We start from the raw sequence: 18,554 nt of genomic DNA on the forward strand, positions 1-18,554 counted from the left end.
ATTGCTTTTACATGAAAGTCGACCACCAGCTAAAAACAACAATACCAGGATGATGCCTGCAGCTGCAGGCATCATCCCAGTATAACCACTCAACGTCCAGCAATGTACCAGTATGTAGCTGGTCCTTGTTGGGCATATATGTAACAGAGAACATGGGCATATGATGAATCGGGTCTGGACCAACATGACTGCAATTCATTCTTTTTTGTAATGCCCACATTGAGGGTTAGGGCCCCAAAAAGATTTTAAATTCAGAAACTGTGATAGGTTTCCATACGAAGTGTATGGCAAGAGCTGAATTTAGGTGGGCAGCGATGTATTGTTGTGCGTATATATTGCTTTGGCCCAGAATCAGGTGATACAAATCTACTGTGAAAAACAGCGGAGGGGTTAAATGCTAGTGCTGGCAACGCACGGGGCTGGTCCTGCTAACACTGCATTTTTGGGGACACTATACAAAAGGAGGCTCTAGTACAGTTCTGTTCGTGATCAATACAAATACTATATTAGTATTGGTGGTGATCAGCAATCTAACTTCTAGGGTTCAGCTCCTTCCACCTATACGTGTTACGCCCCAGATTTGAGCTTCCTCAATAGGCAGGAAGCTGGCAAATGTGGAGCCCTTAAATTCCTATTTAGGAGGAAGGAGCTGAGCCCTTGAATGCATGACCATCCGGAAGAGTGGGGTGGTGAGCCATGTAACGCAATTATACATTATATGCTGGTTTTTGTCTTACATTTTGTAAGTGTTTTTAATCTGGTCGCTAATAAATCATTTTGTAAATAGAGAGCACTGTGGTTCTACTTTTCTGTTTTCCATAATACATATTATATGAGAGCATCAGCAGGAGGAGTGTATACTGTGGCTGTGCCAGGAGAGGAGCTGAAGGAAGATAGCAGAGGGTGCAAGTCTGTCCATATGTAGAGCGCATAATGACCTATTGGTAAGGTCATAAAGTGGGGTGAGCAGGTTTTTCACCTAATGACGATGGCAAGGTTGGCACTGAAGAGACATTTATTTTATACACATTGCACAGTGGTGTTTTAAGACACTTTTTCATGGGACTTTTATTGATTTTTATATGAGATATTAGTGTGCCACACTTTATTGTTCTTCACTTTGGTACAGATGTTGTGAAGCCACTAACAGTGTTTTAGCAGCAACTATTTAGAGCACCATCATATTATTTTAGGGTGTGTTGCGCTGACTGAATAGGCGTTTAGGTTTAAAGAACATAACGAGTTTAAAGTGTTGATGTGACCTCAAAAATTCTCCAGATCTCAATCCAATCAATCATCTGTGGGATGTGCTGGAAAAAACAAGTTTGATTCATGCAGGCTCCACCATGCAGCTTACAGGACTTGAAGGATCTTCTGCTTATGGCTTGGTGCTAGATACCACAGCATACCTTCAGATGTCTAGTGGAGACCATGCCTCCTTGAATTATGGTGAGTGATAAAATTTTATGGCCGATCGGTGTATATACACACAAGGGGCCATAGCCCATCCGAATGTGTAGCAAAAAGTGCCAAAATCTTTTTACTATGTGGAAAGTGGCTTGCACTTACACTTCTAGCCATAGGTGATAGACCAGTAAGTGGAAATTCCCCTCTTTGCCCACATCAAAAGGGTTGGGCCCTCTACTCCATGGAGCAAGTCTTCAGGGACTGGAACTACTGGGACTTAGACTACCACTGCCCTGCACCTGCAGAGCATTCTGTAGCCAACTACACTGCATTGCACTGCTGTACCAAGAGCGAGCACCATACACAGAGTACAGGGCCTGAAGCAACGTTCAAGGTTCGATCCACATCTTCCATGCAGAAGGATCTGGGCCCAGATCCCCAAGGCGCTGCTAAGGGATGACCAATTTAGAAACCACAATACTATTGCCTCAGTGGTGTTGATGCAGCCAGGTGAAGAAATTACATCCATGTTAAGATTTAAGCATAATCTTTAATCTTCTATTATCAAAATGATAAGCCAGCCAGAAACCTTCTCTCAGTAAAAAAAAAAAAAAGCCATCACATAAAGACACCAGCAAAAAATTGTGGCTTGCTGGGAGTGGAAGGGGTTATAAGTGCTGTCCTAACAATTTTATTTTGTTTGACAATATTGTTCTTCTAAAAAGGTGGCAAAATATAACCCATGATCATGACTTGGGTGAAATGATCAAGATTAAAAAAAAATGTTTTTTTTTTCAAGACAGTAGTACCAAGAGAAAGCCTTGTTTGTCCAGAAATTAAAAAACAAGGGGAATTTGGACTTTATGTTTAAACACTATAAAATGGAGTACAATACAGACTGTATTGTTGCTGTATTGTCTCCATTTATATTGTAAAGCGCTGAGCAAACTGTTGGCGCTATATAAATCCTGTATAATTATTATTATTCAGTATTTATAAAGTGCCAATAGTTCACTCAGCGCTGTACATTACAAAGGGGGACAGAACATGTGACAGAACAATACCAATACAATGCAAAACATGAGGGGATTGAGGGCCCTGCCCTTTCGAGCTTACAATCTATAATAATAATAATCATAAATAATAGACCCTGGGTTATAGGCTTGTACCTTCAGGTGATTGGAAACAGGCAAAGCATTTGAGGACATGCCCCCTATCCTACCCCGAGAGTCCTCAGTTTTGTAGCAAACAATGCAGAGTAACAAGGAAAAGAAGGGAGGGTGTCCTGTGTCTTGTACTGTACTCCAAGCAAGTATGGCACAGATGAGTCCAAACTCCAGTTATCTTAATCATATATTACAGGACACAGGCTGAGAATATATAGACCCTGGGATACTCTGAGGCAATGAATGAAAAGGGTGGGCAACAACTTAGCAAACAGAATTGTGCCAACAGGCCCAACAACAAGTATGAACAGACCCAAGTTAAGAGTGGAGATGCAAGAACCTTACAGTCAAAGGTTGCATCCATAGAAAATTGGCTGACCACCTAGTAAAACTAAAAACATGTGAACAGAGGACCAGGTGATAGCCATACAAAGCTGGGTCACAGAGTCTGTGCCGGAATGCTCGGGAAAAAAACACTGATGGAAGCGGTTGGTTGGAGGTAGACTGATGGTTATGACTATTCCATTCCAGGCAAGGAAGAGAAATTCTGTTTGAGTGCCTTGGGGCAGGGCTCAAAGATGGAAGGACTATGTCTTCATTGAGGTGGAAGACTCATACTACCTTAGGAAGAAAGGATGGTTTGGGCGTAGATCTACGTTGTCTGACAGACATGATAGCAACCAAAAAGGCCAGTTTGCAGACGTCTCTAGGGGGATATTTCCATGATAGGTTCTAAACCCATGACCCTGCATTCACTACATCTTGTCTCCCACAGTACACACTACATGGAAATGCAATTATCTTAGGAAATATTAACTGTTAAATACCTTGTCTCATAAGCAGTATATAGCAGTCTTGTGACTTCTATCAATGTCCAGCTGAGCACTGGTTAAAGCTTTGTAGGAAGAGTTTCATTCTGACAGTCTTATGAGGTTGCATAATCCATGACCCTCTGTCTGGATAGTGCTGATTGGTGTTTATTTCTAGGAAGTTTTTTTTTTCCTTTAGGAGGGTGCATGTGATCAGCACATGGCCAAACTGAGCATGTGCAGAGTGATTCCTAGAGCTCTGTACTATCAGCAGATGGATTGGAGACAGTAGAAGAATGGGAGGATCAGAGAAGACAGGATCAAATAGCCTTTTTACACAATGTGGAGGAACCCTTTAGATTCCACAGTGAGTATAACAAGCATGCTTTACTGCATATACAGACTGATTTTACTGGTGTGGGTTTAGTAACACTTTAAGGCCAAGTCCTGGTAAATAACTGATTGTAGGATGTCCAGAATGCGAGGCAGAGAGTAATTTTTGGGATTTAAATGTCTTTGTTCACAGCAGGCAAAGAATTTCCAGGTACAATAACACTGTTCAACAGGTAAAAAGTTTTGGGCATAAAATTAGCTAATCTTACATAATTTTGGGGTGCTGAAAACGAAAATGACCCTAAAAAATGTTGATTGGCTCTAGTTTCCATGATATATTCACCCATCTAATGACGTAAGCCATTCAAAATTATGATGCAACTTCAGCTGCATATTGCGCAATTGATACTGGTGACCAATAGAAAATTGCATGTATACTGAGATGATGCAATATTAGCCTTTAATTGCATCACTTCACTGCATAAAAGCTGCAGTATCTGTAGCTGATTGTAGTTCGACAGCGTCTTTACATTTAGTTTTATGCTTATATAGGCTACTCAGTAATGCCCCGAACTTGTGTGAATAAAGCAGATAATTTCTGCTATATCTGCGGTGAAATAACTTTTATCTCACAAAAAAGGAGGATAACAGGAATGATTAAGAAAGCCTACAACTTGTATTTTGGCTGCAAGATAGGAGACCAGGACAAGAGCTGGGCACCACATATATGCTGCAATTCTTGTGGGACGGCACTGGAGCAATGGTTGAATGGAAAAAAGGCATCTATGCCTTTCGCTGTGCCAATGATTTGGAGAGAGCCAACAGATCATGTTAGTAATTGTTACTTTTGTATGGTGCCTCCAATTGTAAAAGGGCTAAATAAGAAGAAAAAGTTATCTGTGCACTATCCAAATATTCCATCGGCAATACGTCCAGTTCCTCATGGAGAGGGGCTACCAATTCCTAAAGCACCAGAATCCTTCGTGGTTGAGTCAAGTGAGGAAGAACCTGAAGCGTGTAGTCACGTGCAGTTGTAAGAGATAGCCCTTTCCTCGAATACAAGAGAAAAGCCAAGAGAAGCAAAACCGACACAAACTGAAGACAAAACTAGTGAGAATCCTAAGTATTAAAATGATTCAACTTAGCTTATGGCTATAATTTTTCTTGGTAATCCTATGCAATATATTATGCCATTTAGGCTTTGTTATGTAGTCAATATCACTTGCTTTATATTTGTGGAAAGACATCTATCTATATAATTATTGTGCATTATGTAGTCATTACGCCTATAGTAGAAAACTTTCCGTTTACAGAAAAACTAGAGCCAATTGACAAATTTCATTGTTATATTTGAACTCAGAATGTGAAATTCATTAAGAAATGGATCCTTTTGTTTCCAAAACTGGCAAAAAATAAAAATTTGTTGAACAGTGTAATACATCATTCTGGAAGTGTTTGTTCTGGCTTTTAGCAAGGTAGTAATGCTTGACTCAGAGGCCCCCTCTATTTCTTAAGACCTGGGCTTCAATAGCCATGCCATTAAAGCTAGTGACTAAGAAGTAGGATGGAATAGATTGCCCTCAGACAGCATGGGCCAGTTTGGTACAGTGAAAATCACTAGCTTCTGCCCTTGCTTTATCTTGTGGAGCAGATGAGGTAGAATTAGCTTGAACTATGACCAGGGCATTATCAAAGTATCTAGTGCCAGTGCTAGAGGATCCTTGGTCCTGGCCACAGACAAAAGGTAACATGCTGTTAAATCTGGAGGCTAGGATTATCTACATCTGGGGTCATCCATTTCTGACATATCAGGCTGAAGATGTCAGAGTGAAGGGCTTTGCGGCCCACATCCCAGGAGTGGATAACTGGAGAGATCACTGGTCAGCAAGTCTTCATCCATGAAACGATGTGGCTTGCTTCCTCCAAAGTTGCATGATTCCTGGTGCTCCCTTGGTGGTCAATGTAGATCACAGCTGTGGCATTGTCGGATTGCACTCTGATTGGGTGTCCTTGCAGAAGGGGGGGGGGGTCTGGTGTTGCAGAATCATCTTTAATGCTCTGGCCTCCATGATGTTGATAGGGAATTTGGGTTTTTGGGTTTGGCTTGGCTGGACAGTAGCATGTGTAGGTCAAGTAGGGATCCTTTGGGGGATGTCTCTTTGAACTCAATTCCAGAGCATGCACTCTGAGAAAAAAGCATTTTCTTCTCTGGAAGGAAAACTTTTGCTTGGGATGTGTTCAGGATCAGTCCCAAGTATTCTAGGCAAAAAAAAGAGGTATTTGAAAGCTGATCACTCAACCATAAGTTGGGAGGCATCTGAATTGCCCTTTGGACATTTGTAGATAGCTGGAAGGAAGATGAGTCTTTCAGGAGAAGGTTAATTCATTTGTGTCCTGGATGCTCAGAGTTCTTAGAAGTGCAAGTAGAGGTGCCAGGACCTTTGTGAATACTCTGGAAGCAGAGGATAGGCCAAAAGGCAGTGCAATAAACTGAAACTGATTGTCTTTGACTGCAAAACCTAAAAAATGCTGATAAGGTAGAGAAGTGGGAATATCCATATAGGCATCTTGGATGTCTACGAATGCCAGGAATTCCTCTTACCTCAGAGAGGCAATGACTGATCTTGCAAACTCCATGCAAATATTTGGAAATTTAAGGTATTATTGAGGGAATTAAAGTGCAGAATAGGACAACTATCCCCACTGCATTTTGGTATTGTGAACAGGTTTGATCAGAATCCTTCGAATATGTCTTGTGGAGGCACTGGCACAATTACTCACTGGGGGCAAGGGATAGTGTGGGGTAGTCTGCAAATTTGACTGTCCTTGGACAGATTTTGGTTGACTTAAGAAAAGCATGGGGGGTAGAGTTTTAACTCTATTTTGCGCTTCTTTGAAACCACTGATTGACCACAGTCTGGGACCCAGAGGGAGGCAAACTGTAACAGATGTCACCCCTTTAATGGGAAGAGGGCTTTAGAGAAGACTTTGTGGGCTTAGTGGCTCGAGTGAGGGGGTTTTGGAATCTTAATTAATTTATCAAGTTCCTCGCCAAAAAGACATCCTACTTCAAATGGCATACACAAGGTGCCTTTTTTACAGGTAACTTCAGCTGTCCCGGCTTTGAACCAAATGATTCTGCACATGTGAAATGAGATTAGAGCCAGTCTGGACATTTGAGTAAATCATTTCATTACTTGTCCTAGGGCATCCACACAAAAAAGCAAAGTAGTAGGTAGTTGCTGTAATTGCTCAGTTAAGGTACGTTCCTGGAATATAGGATCATGTTGATTGTTCACTGCCGCAGTACAGCAATCGCTTGTTACAAAGCTGGGCAAGTGCAAATAGAGCCTTTAAGAATGCCTCAAACTTCCTATCTGCAGAATCTTTGAATGCAGGAACTTCTTCAATGGGTACAGTGAAATGTTTGTTTAAGACTGAGATGGCTGGAGCAACTACTAGAACAGACCACTCAGTTAACTCTTTTTCCAAAGGATAGAGCTTGGCAATGAATTTTGGAAGAGTGAAATTCTTTTCTGGATTGACCCATGTCATAAATTGCCCAGTCTATTTGTACATGAACAGGGAGCCTTTATAGAGGTCTCTACCCAAATGGCCTCGGTGAGTCAGAGGAGAATCAAGTGTGACAATACAAATGTGTTTGTGCACAGTAGAATTGAACATATCCACGCTGGCAAGCATATTATAAAATGCTGCAGCTTCAGGTGTGCAGGTGAGATATCTTCCGCAGCTTCCTCAAACACTGCCTCCAAGTCCTCTTCATTCTCTTCTATGTCCACCTTTTCTATGCTGGGCATATAAAGATCCAAATCAGAGATGGTGGTGCTGGAGAAGGGGCCTGGCGTTTTGAAGCCTTGGGCAGAGATGGCTGTATTAAAGCGATTAGTTATCTGAGAAGTTGTGACATAGTTGCCGAAAAATCTGCCTTTGCCAGGTAGACTGTGTCCCTGAAATAGAACTAGAGAGGGATGCAGAGACCGGAGGCTGAGTGTTGTACAGGTTATTGGCAGGTCAAATGATAACCTGAGTTATTTTCCATGCCTCCCTTTCACCTGGTTTCCTGCCATAGGTACGTGTAAGGATAATGCTCTGTGGGATACTCACGAAATAGGGTTCGGAATATAGGGTGTGAAGGTTATTGCAGCAACCTGGTATAGACCATCCTGTAGTAAAATCCTCATGGTGAAAGGGTGGTAGGAAGTGCCTGAGTACTTTATAAGGGCTCTAAAACGGATGTGGCGATTAAGTGTGTGACCTGTGGTGTGATGTAGCACCTGGTCATACACTCTGAGTGGTTGAGTTTAAGTGCCAAACTTGAGACATTTACACTGTAAAGTAAAACACATTCCAAACACAACAACCTTGATTTTTACAGTAACTGTCAGAGATAAAAGGGGACCCTGTCTTACCTTTCCATGACGCTAGTCCCTATATAAGGTCCAGTCTTTTCCCATCATGGTGGGCACATCCCCAGAGGGGTCAAGGTCTGGGTTTCATAGAGATGGACCACAGTCTTAGACCTGTATAGTACCCAGCAGCTGACCACACGTGTTGCACAAAGTGCCGAGGTAAGCGCCCATGCAGGATCCAGTACCTGAAGCAACATTACGGGTTACCTCCTATTTCATAATATATTACACATTTAAAGCAAACAAATGTTTATCTCACTCTCCATGAGAAGCATGCAGGACAGTTCAACAAACACCCAACAAGTAACTTCTAAAATAAAGTTTAATTATTAACCATGTAGACATAATATTGTGTATTAGATATGACAAACACCAGAAAAAAAGGGTCCTTTCTGTAAGACCTGTGTTTTACCTGTTGACCTATAAAACATAACCAAATATAAGCCAAAATGTGGAGAGATGTGAAGAACAGAACCATATTTTGGCTCTTCGGTGAATTTTATCTTATGGTCAGAGTGTGGAAAGCTGAATGGAAACTGGTCAGGTTCTGCCTTACAGTGGCTAAAAGAGGAAGTACATGTGGAATTCAAAGACTATCTTCTGAAGTTCTTTTTGGAGGTTCCTGGACATTGATATGTCGATATGAAATTCTATAGAAAGCAACTAAATAGTCCGCTTTTGCACATAAGATCGCAGTCTAGTTGGGCCTACTTGGTGCAGTTGCTAGGTTCGTCTGGCTGCAACTTATAAGCTTTACCAGAAAAGGGAATTTTTTCCAAGGTTTACAGCCTTTCACTTATTAGAATGTATAAGAGGCTTTAAAAATCAATCAGTTATGCTCGAGTAGACCTGCTAGTGGCATGACTTGTTTGATACATCTTCAGGTCTGCAAACACATACGGCAACACCTCCTCTAACAAATAGTCCACAAAGCTGATTTCAGATTTTACACATCCCAAAGGCTCTCTTGTAAAAAAAATTATGCACCGAGGGCTATGAATCACTTAGGAGTGTTCCTTCTCAAGTAAGTGGAAATAGTTTCTTTTCTGTATAATCTCTTAAGTTTAAGGGGGAAAAGGGATCAAAGTTCACAGGGATACCCTGCTTTATCTTCAGATTAGGTCCATTAAGATATCATCCTCCATGACACTTTGAGTCTGCACCTGCTGCAATCCTGGCTGGGGGACTGGTCCGCGGGGTCCTGTGGCCATCATTACTCCTGAAACAATATGAATTAAAACGCAGAAAATTTATGGAAAATATTTAGCTAATATTGACTAATATTCTGTGGTGAGCTAGTAGTTTAATGTACTGAAGCAAAACAGATTTCTAGCTATTGATCTATATTGGGACACAGCCTGCAGAAAATAGTTACATATGTACAATACAAAAGTTATTCAGCTATGTACCTAAAGTGTATGTAAAGGCAAAAAAGTAAGGAAGGATTAGACCATCTGTCATGTTTTTATTGTTCTGCGTGTGTCTGCTGAAGAGATTCAGCCCTTTATTTGTCCTGATGAGAAAACGAGGGAAAATTAAAACATTTTAGAGGCGGCTGGCTCCAAGGATGGACACTCAGTGAGGAGAGCTCAATCTGCTGCCAGCACGATCGCGACACACTACAGCCCCAGGGAATATAAGCCACAGCAGCTGAAACATTAACCCCTTGCCATCCGACAGGGCTATGACCCGACGTCGGAAAACGCCGTGACACCCTGGAAAAATGACCAGTTTCTTTCCTGCTCTCGACCCCGGCAGCCAAGATGGCGCCAGCTGCATGCAAAACGGTCACTCAACACAGCCAGCACAGCAGGGAGAGAACACAGATCTCCAAGCAGCATACATTTCAGACCCCATGCTGAAGGGATCGCTGTATCCAGGGGACCCTGGTGAGTCTTCTCCCCCCGTCTCCTACGTCCAGCAGCCCGGCAAAATCCAGACCCAGACTGGACACAGGTTCACCCCCTGACAGACAGCCTTCTCTCTCAGCTACTATTCTATCAGCTAATGCGCCATCTTTAATCGAATCCTATCCTGCTTCTGACCAACCTATCACAGAGATTTCCATGAAAAACATGCTCCTTTCCCCTCGACAAATGCTACATAATGACTGAGGGCATCATCTCAAATTTCAAATACGGTCCAAAATCAAGGAAAACGTATCCGCCATATCGAAAATAAACTAGGGGAAATGTGCACCGCACATAACGACTTCATAGGTGCACACACAGACCATGAGGCAGACATCGAACAAATCAATCTCAAATTGGCAGGCTCCAGGCGAAACATCAAATTCCATGGGATCCCAGAATCCATCACCACAGACGCCATAGTCCCACACATACAACAATATATGAAAACTCTCATCCCTACCCTCACAGATGTAGAATTGGCTATAGATCGAGCACATCGAATCCCCAAACCATCATTTCTGCCAGCGATGGTCCCCAGAGACATATTGGCGCGCATACACTTTTTCCACGTAAAGGAAAGAATATTAATGGCAGCAAGAAATTCAACCTCCATCCCAAGCAAACATCAAATTGTTCGCAGCCCTATCCAAAGCCACACTCTCCAACCATAAGAAGCTCATCAGCATAACTAAAGCTTTGTGGAAACATGGAATCGGATATCAATGGGGCTTCCCTACGAAATTGAATGTCAAATACCAAGGCAGATTTTACACAATTAAATCCCTAGAAGCAGGCATCGAATTGCTGAAATCGTGGATCATCCCAGCAGACTCCCATCAACCAGCATCCAATCGGCAGCAAGAGATGGAAGCAGAATGGTCATGACCTACGCTCAAGCATAATACCTCCAACCCCAATTCTCTGGGCCTCAATCTCTAACACACAAGCTGGTAATCAGCCCCTGATCGAATATGTTGATCGTCCAAGTTCGTCTCAAGCATGAGCTCTCGAAAGAGTCATGCTTTCTCGTGCCTCCATTTTACACAGTAGCAGATACTGCTACACATGTTACTTGTGTTTTTTGCAAGTCTTTTTTACCCGTTTTTACCCTTGTTCATACCCCAAGCTAGCAGTCATCAGTCGCTAGAACCAACCCTCTCAACAACCCCCTCCACACAATTGAACACTCAATCCACAACAAAGACAAACCCATGCTCACAAAGCTGCACACCTGGCGGGCCATCACCACCTCTTTGCTTAATGTCCGAGGTCTCAACTCCCCCTTCAAAAGGTCCTTGCTCTCAAGAGAAATCCGCTCCATTCAACTGGACATCGTATTCCTACAGGAGACTCACTTTGCCTCATCCAAAATCCCTAAACTCAATATTCTTCACCTCTTCACAGTATATATGGCAACAAACCCGAAAAAGAAAAACGGCGTCATTACAGCCACAAGAGACTCCCTGCAGTTCCAATTTATCTCAGCAACAGCAGACCCACAAGGCCGCTACCACATATTGATCTGCAATATCAATGATACTACATACACATTGGTGAACGTCTACGGTCCTAACACCAATCAACTCCAATTCTTCAACAAACTCCATTATAAATCAACACAGAAAAGGCAGACTACGCATCGGCGGAGACTTTAACACTATAGGGAACCCTCTTCTTGACACATCATGCAAGACAAGGTCTTCAAAACAGTCCTTCAACCAATTTCTTCACTCCAACGATTTTTACGAAATCTGGAGATGCCAACATAGTACAGAAAAGGACTATACCTACTATTCTCCATCCCACTTATCCTATTCTGCAATCGACTTTATCACCGATAAATGGACTCTACAACACATCACCTCCTCCAAGATTGGTACCATCACTTGGTCAGACCATGCTCCGATCACTATTTCCCTTGACAGCAAACAACATTCGTCGATACCCGATTATGGCGATTGAACTCGATCTTGCTTAAAAACCAAGACTACAAGCAACAAATAATTGATGCACACAAGACATTTTTTGAATTTAACGATACCCCTGATATATCCATAACCACTTTGTGGTCAACCTATGAAGCATACATGAGAGGTATTCTGATACAACTAAACGCTCGCTAAAACAAAAACAGAACCCAACAAATAGATAATCTCCTAACCTCAATCAAAACAAATGGAGGAAAAAAACAAAACATCCCAAGACCCAACAATCTCTTCGTCCCTGACAGCAGAAAGAAATAAATTAAGATCCCTTCTACTCTACAAATATGATCGAAATCTCCAAAAAATAAAAGCGACATTCTACTCACTAGGTAACAAAGCCAAATGTTGTTAGCCAAATCGGTAAAACAAAAACGGCTGAAATCCAAAATAGCCTCAATTAAACACCCATCTACGAATACCCTAAGCACAAACCTGCAAGACATAGCGAACGCCTTCGCAGATACTACCAAAACCTATATAACCTTAAAAACGACCCTGACACCATTCAATCAACAACCACCTCCATACAACAATTTCTCCAAACGACCAATCTCCCTCAACTATCCTCAGACCAACTTGACACCATTTCTACCCCAATATCACCCAAAGAAATAGAAACAACCATTAAAACACTCCCAATGAACAAATCACCAGGACACGACGGATACACTAACGAATACTATAAACACCTTTCCACAGACTTATCACCACACCTGACCAAACTCTTCAATCACGCTGCCACCACAGGTTCATTCCCCAAAGACATGTTGCAATCCAACATAATGACAATACCAAAACCTGGCAAAGACCCCCAAATTGTCCAAAACTACAGGCCAATTTCATTACTCAATACCGACATAAAACTATACGCGAAAATCATATCCCGAAGAAATCTCCCCCACCTCCCCACTCTTATTCACCCAGATCAGGTAGGTTTCATCCCAGGTCGCCAAGCACCTGATGCTACCAGAAGAATTATCTCCCTCCTAAACAACCTAGAAAGTATCAAGAGCCCCTCCTCATTCCCATCTCTAAACGCAGAGAAAGCATTCGACCGGATACATTGGCAATTCATGCAACTCACACTTCAGCATCCAACCTGTGATGCCAAAATTTTTGAACGCCATCTTGTCATTATATTCACATCCATCCGCTAGAGTACTGACAGATGGCACATTATCTGACCCCTTTGACATCTCAAACGATACAAGACAAGACTGCCCACTCTCCCCGATAATATTTACACTCCTTATTGAACCCCTAGCATCCAAACTCAGAGCGTACCGATCATTTACAGGAATCACACACCCCAACATGGAACACAAAATTAGCCTATTTGCGAACGATATTATATTAATGGTGACCAACCAAAAAAAATCCCTCAAAACGATCTGCACACACCTATATACCTACTCAACAGTCTCATATTACAAACTTAACAAACCCAAATCTTTCATACTAAACCTTCACATCTCATCCCAACTCCAAACCCAAATCTTTCATACTAAACCTTCACATCTCATCCCAACTCCAAACCCAACTAGCCAAACAATTCCCTGTTTTATGGGAAACAAACAACATTCCTTACTTAGGAATCAGACTCACACTGACAACAGACCAACTATACACAGCAAATCATGAAATTTTGCTTGAAACTATCCCCTGAAAACTAAACACTTTATACACTTCAGAACTCTCAAAACTAGGCCAAGTGGCAACTCTGAAAATGTACATTTTACCCAAAATCCTATACATATTCCGCACACTCCCCATACCAATCCCTAACTCATTCTTTTCTAGCCTACAAACAATCCTCACAAAGTTCCTATGGAACTCGAAAAAACCAAGATGTACCACCAACCTCTTAATACGCCCTACAGCTAAAGGAGGAGCAGGACTCCCACACCTCAAGTCATAGTACACAGCTACTCTTTTAGACCAATTATATTTCTGGTGGAACCCATCGAGGGAAAAAATTTGGTCCATAATGGAAACCCTCCCTTTTCAAGCCCCAAAATATAATCCTGACTCCACCGACCAACTGAATAGAACCCCAACTAAAACACCCCTGCATTCAAGCCTCCCTACAAGCTTGGCGGGACCTCCTTTCCGCTAAATTTAAAGATGTCAAACATATACCTACTCATCCAATATACTACACCTTCTCATTCCCTCGCTAGACTTATCTCAATGGACACAACAAGGGATAACCAATATAACAGAACTCTATATCAATCAATCAATCTATATGCCTCTTCCAAATTCTCCAAACCAAATATAATCTCCCTACTACTGAAAACTTTACATACCTAAGAATTGCTCACTGTCTACAAACATCTATCTTACCCCACACCACTATGATACCAATTACAGCCTTCATCTTCTTCACCAAACCTCAATACCCAGGCAAAAGTATATCCACCTTTTATACATATCTCACAAACTTACAATTTACTCTACAAACAACCTCCCTAACTAACTGGGAAAAAATCCTGTCAGACCAAATAACTTTAAAATGCTGGGAAAATACCTTCAACATTACCTATAAAGCTACCCGATGCAGCTCCCACTGGGAGTCATATCTAAAAATACTCCACCAATGGCACCTGACCCCGATCAAACTCTCCATCTACTACCCGAAACAGTCTCCTACATGCTGGAGTCAACGTGGTGAGCAAGGCTCAACACTACATATTCTTTGGTCATGTAAGTCACTCAGATCCTTCTGGAATACTACTTTTCAATTAGTCTCTGAAATAAACAAAATCTTGTTAACACCGAACCCCTCATTAGCACTCCTACACATCGGGATCGAGAAACTCCCTCCTCGTTCCCGAACAATTACCCATATACTCTTTGCGACCAAAATTAACATTACAAGATTATGGAACACAAATAATACCCCCTCAATCACTTCATTAATTACAGACCTTAACACCCAATGTGAAATGGAAAAATTATCCGCAAATACTACTTCTTCCTATCACAAATTTAATAACCAATGGACCCAATTGCTAAACCACCCAAAATGTTCTGTACAATCCTTATGACATTTTATTAGTCGAATTACAGCCAAAACCAAGACTAGTATTTCCTCAATTACCCAGTTATATCCCTCCTCCCCCAATCCTCTCCTCCCCCCCCCACCAAAACCCCCCTAACAACCCAACTCCCCACCAAGGTTCATCATACATATATGAATACCTCAACCAAGTATCGTCTAATGTAATACTGTATGAATGAACAATATTTCACTTCCTTGTTTTTCTCTGAAAAATTTTATAAAAATATTGAAACATAAAACATTTTAGAATTATGACTAGAGCAAGAAGTGAAGGTGAATCATCCAATGAGGGCCATACTTCTAGTGACAACGGTCTAAGATGGGAATTCCCCTCACTTTAGGGATATTTCTTTTCATTTTTTGTTGCATTTCCAGGACGGAAAGTGAAATCTCCCCAATAGGACACAGAAAAAAAAACTGATAGGGGTGATAACCTTCCCTTACCATGTCAAAATTAATACAAAAGTTTAGTCTTTACTATACATGTATCAGAGTTATAGTCTTCCAAAAATATTTCAGTCTATGTCTAGTGTTGATGAGTTCATACAAACATCTGCCTAATGTGCCAGTAGGAAGACAACTCCTAAAATCAGGTGTAACTGGTAACATGCTGCAAAAGGTGGAGTTAGTCTTCAAGTCTAAATATGCATGCAGAGGAGTATAAACCACAAATTCTAAAACATCACATAACAGAATTGCTGCATGAACTTCACTTGTGTAAACTTAGAGATGTTAAGGGATATTTATGGTTTACATAGTAAAGCAGCAGATAAAGAAAGCAAAATCTATACAATGTAAAAACATAACTAAATTGCATCAAAATAAAATGTGCAAAAGTATTTAAAAATCACTAGGCAACCCAACTGCTGAAATAAAACGAATTGGCTACTAGAATAAGTACTAAAGAGGAGCCCCCCCCCCCAAAAAAAAAAATTACTTTAAAACACAAAAAATATTTTTAGTACTTTTTTGCACATTTATTTTTCCTGTAATTTAGGCATCCTTGTAGGGCTAAACTGGAAACACTTGCACATTTGCCTTCCTCTAAATCAAAGCTGCAGGAATTGTGAGAGGTTTAAGTTCTTACTAGAATAAAATATAGTAAAATATATTGCGAGCTAAGTGCTGACATATACAGTCAGGTCCATAAACATTGGGACATCGACACAATTCTAACATTTTTGACTCTATACACCACCACAATGGATTTGAAATGAAACGAACAAGATGTGCTTTTACTGCAGACTGTCAGCTTTAATTTGAGGGTATTTACATCCAAATCAGGTGAACGGTGTAGGAATTACAACAGTTTGCATATGTGCCTCCCACTTGTTAAGGGACCAAAAGTAATGGGACAGAATAATAATCATAAATCAAACTTTCACTTTTTAATACTTGGTTGCAAATCCTTTGCAGTCAATTACAGCCTGAAGTCTGGAACGCATAGACATCACCAGACGCTGGGTTTCATCCCTGGTGATGCTCTGCCAGGCCTCTACTGCAGCTGTCTTCAGTTCCTGCTTGTTCTTGGGGCATTTACCCTTCAGTTTTGTCTTCAGCAAGTGAAATGCATGCTCAAATCGGATTCAGCAGATAATATTGCCCGAAACACTTCAGAATTCATCCTGCTGCTTTTGACAGCAGTCACCTCATCAATAAATACAAGAGAACCAGTTCCATTGGCAGCCATACATGCCCACTCCTTGACACTGCCACCACCATGCTTCACTGATGAGGTGGTATGCTTAGGATCATGAGCAGTTCCTTTCCTTCTCCATACTCTTCTCTTCCCATCACTCTGGTACAAGTTGATCTTGGTCTCATCTGTCCATAGGATGTTGTTCCAGAACTGTGAAGGCTTTTTTAGATGTCGTTTGGCAAACTCTAATCTGGCTTTCCTGTTTTTGAGGCTCACCAATGGTTTACATCTTGTGGTGAACCCTCTGTATTCACTCTGGTGAAGTCTTCTCTTGATTGATGACTTTGACACACATACACCTACCTCCTGGAGAGTGTTCTTGATCTGGCCAGCTGTTGTGAAGGGTGTTTTCTTCACCAGGGAAAGAATTCTTCGGTCATCCACCACAGTTGTTTTCCGTGGTCTTCCGGGTCTTTTGGTGTTGCTGAGCTCACCGATGCGTTCCTTCTTTTTAAGGATGTTCCAAACAGTTGTTTTGGCCATGCCTAATGTTTTTGCTATCTCTCTGCCGGGTTTGTTTTGTTTTTTTCAGCCTAATGATGGCTTGCTTCACTGATAGTGACAGCTCTTTGGATCTCATCTTGAGAGTTGACAGCAACAGATTCCAAATGCAAATAGCACACTTGAAATGAACTCTGGACCTTTTATCTGCTCATTGTAATTGGGATAATGAGGGAATAGCACACACCTGACCATGGAACAGCTGAGAAGCCAATTGTCCCATTACTTTTGGTCCCTTAACAAGTGGGAGGCACATATGCAAACTGTTGTAATTCCTACACCGTTCACCTGATTTGGATGTAAATACCCTCAAATTAAAGCTGACAGTCTGCAGTTAAAGCACATCTTGTTCGCTTCACTTCAAATCCAATGTGGTGGTGCATAGAGCCAAAAATGCTAGAATTGTGTTGATGTCCCAATATTTATGGACCTGACTGTAATAATATTACCATGCTAGTTAAAGCTTTGGAATCTTACCTGGCATAGGTGCCCGTTGTGCCATCTGATTGCCCCATTGTTGCGTTGGTGCTTGGTGCATAAGTGACTGTCCTGGCATCTGCAGCTGTGACTGTCCAGGAGCCTGGTGCTGCATCTGTTGTCCCAGTGCTTGGTGGGGGAGCATGCCCTGTGCTGCTTGCTGCATGTGGTGCAAAGGCTGCTGGGTCTGAGGAACGCTGGGCTGTGGCTGCAAGGCAGGGCATAAGCCATTAAATTCAAACAATTTAAAACTAAAGTGTGATTCTGACTCAATATTATTTTATATGCTTACAATGACACATTTTTAAACTTAAGTTTTATGTTTTAAGTAAGTTTTTTTCTCATTTTAAAATCTAAAAAGTCTTGTAGCACTATGAGTTAGCTAAAATGCAGTAAAATAGAAATAGTTATCTGCATTCAGGCCTGCCCTGGCTAAAGCCAGTCACCATACATGGATTGAAATTTGGTCAGTTCAGCAGGGTCTCCCAGCTGTCAGAATATAATAGCTCAGCGGGAATGATTCCTCCATCCACCTCAAATTTGTGGATGGGGGAATTGGTCAGTTTTTTTTCGTTCAACTCCTTGTAAAAATGAAAAAAGAAAAAAAAAACATCCATCTATGGCCAAGCTTAAGGGAGTCCTGTGAGGACTCGCTCAATTCAGCTAACCATTAAAGCTGAACTTCAGCTACAGACAAAATATATCCTGAAATTTAGCGCTCATCTCATCTTGCTGAAATAATTCAGATTTTTCTAAGCAGCTTGCTTTAT

The 18,554-nt window shown here is 41.4% G+C and overlaps 1 protein-coding gene across 2 annotated transcripts in view; it reads right to left on the reverse strand.

Annotated features, from left to right (window-relative positions):
- Nucleotides 1-8,449: 8,449 nt before the first annotated feature.
- Nucleotides 8,450-18,554, reverse strand: part of MED25 (mediator complex subunit 25) — a 113,915-nt gene continuing 103,810 nt past the window's right edge. For both annotated transcript variants that reach the window (XM_089671590.1, XM_089671591.1), the window contains 2 exons: nucleotides 17,785-17,992; nucleotides 8,450-9,364 (listed from right to left, as the gene is read on the reverse strand). In XM_089671590.1, coding sequence (XP_089527716.1) covers nucleotides 9,258-9,364; nucleotides 17,785-17,992 — 315 coding nt within the window. In that variant the 3' untranslated portion in view covers nucleotides 8,450-9,257. The remainder of the gene's footprint in view (nucleotides 9,365-17,784; nucleotides 17,993-18,554) is intronic.

The sequence above is a fragment of the Staurois parvus genome, unplaced genomic scaffold, assembly GCF_062004578.1.
Source record: "Staurois parvus isolate SC_StPar_1 unplaced genomic scaffold, SC_StPar_1.0 ptg000108l, whole genome shotgun sequence".
Classification (NCBI taxonomy): Eukaryota; Metazoa; Chordata; class Amphibia; order Anura; family Ranidae; genus Staurois; species Staurois parvus.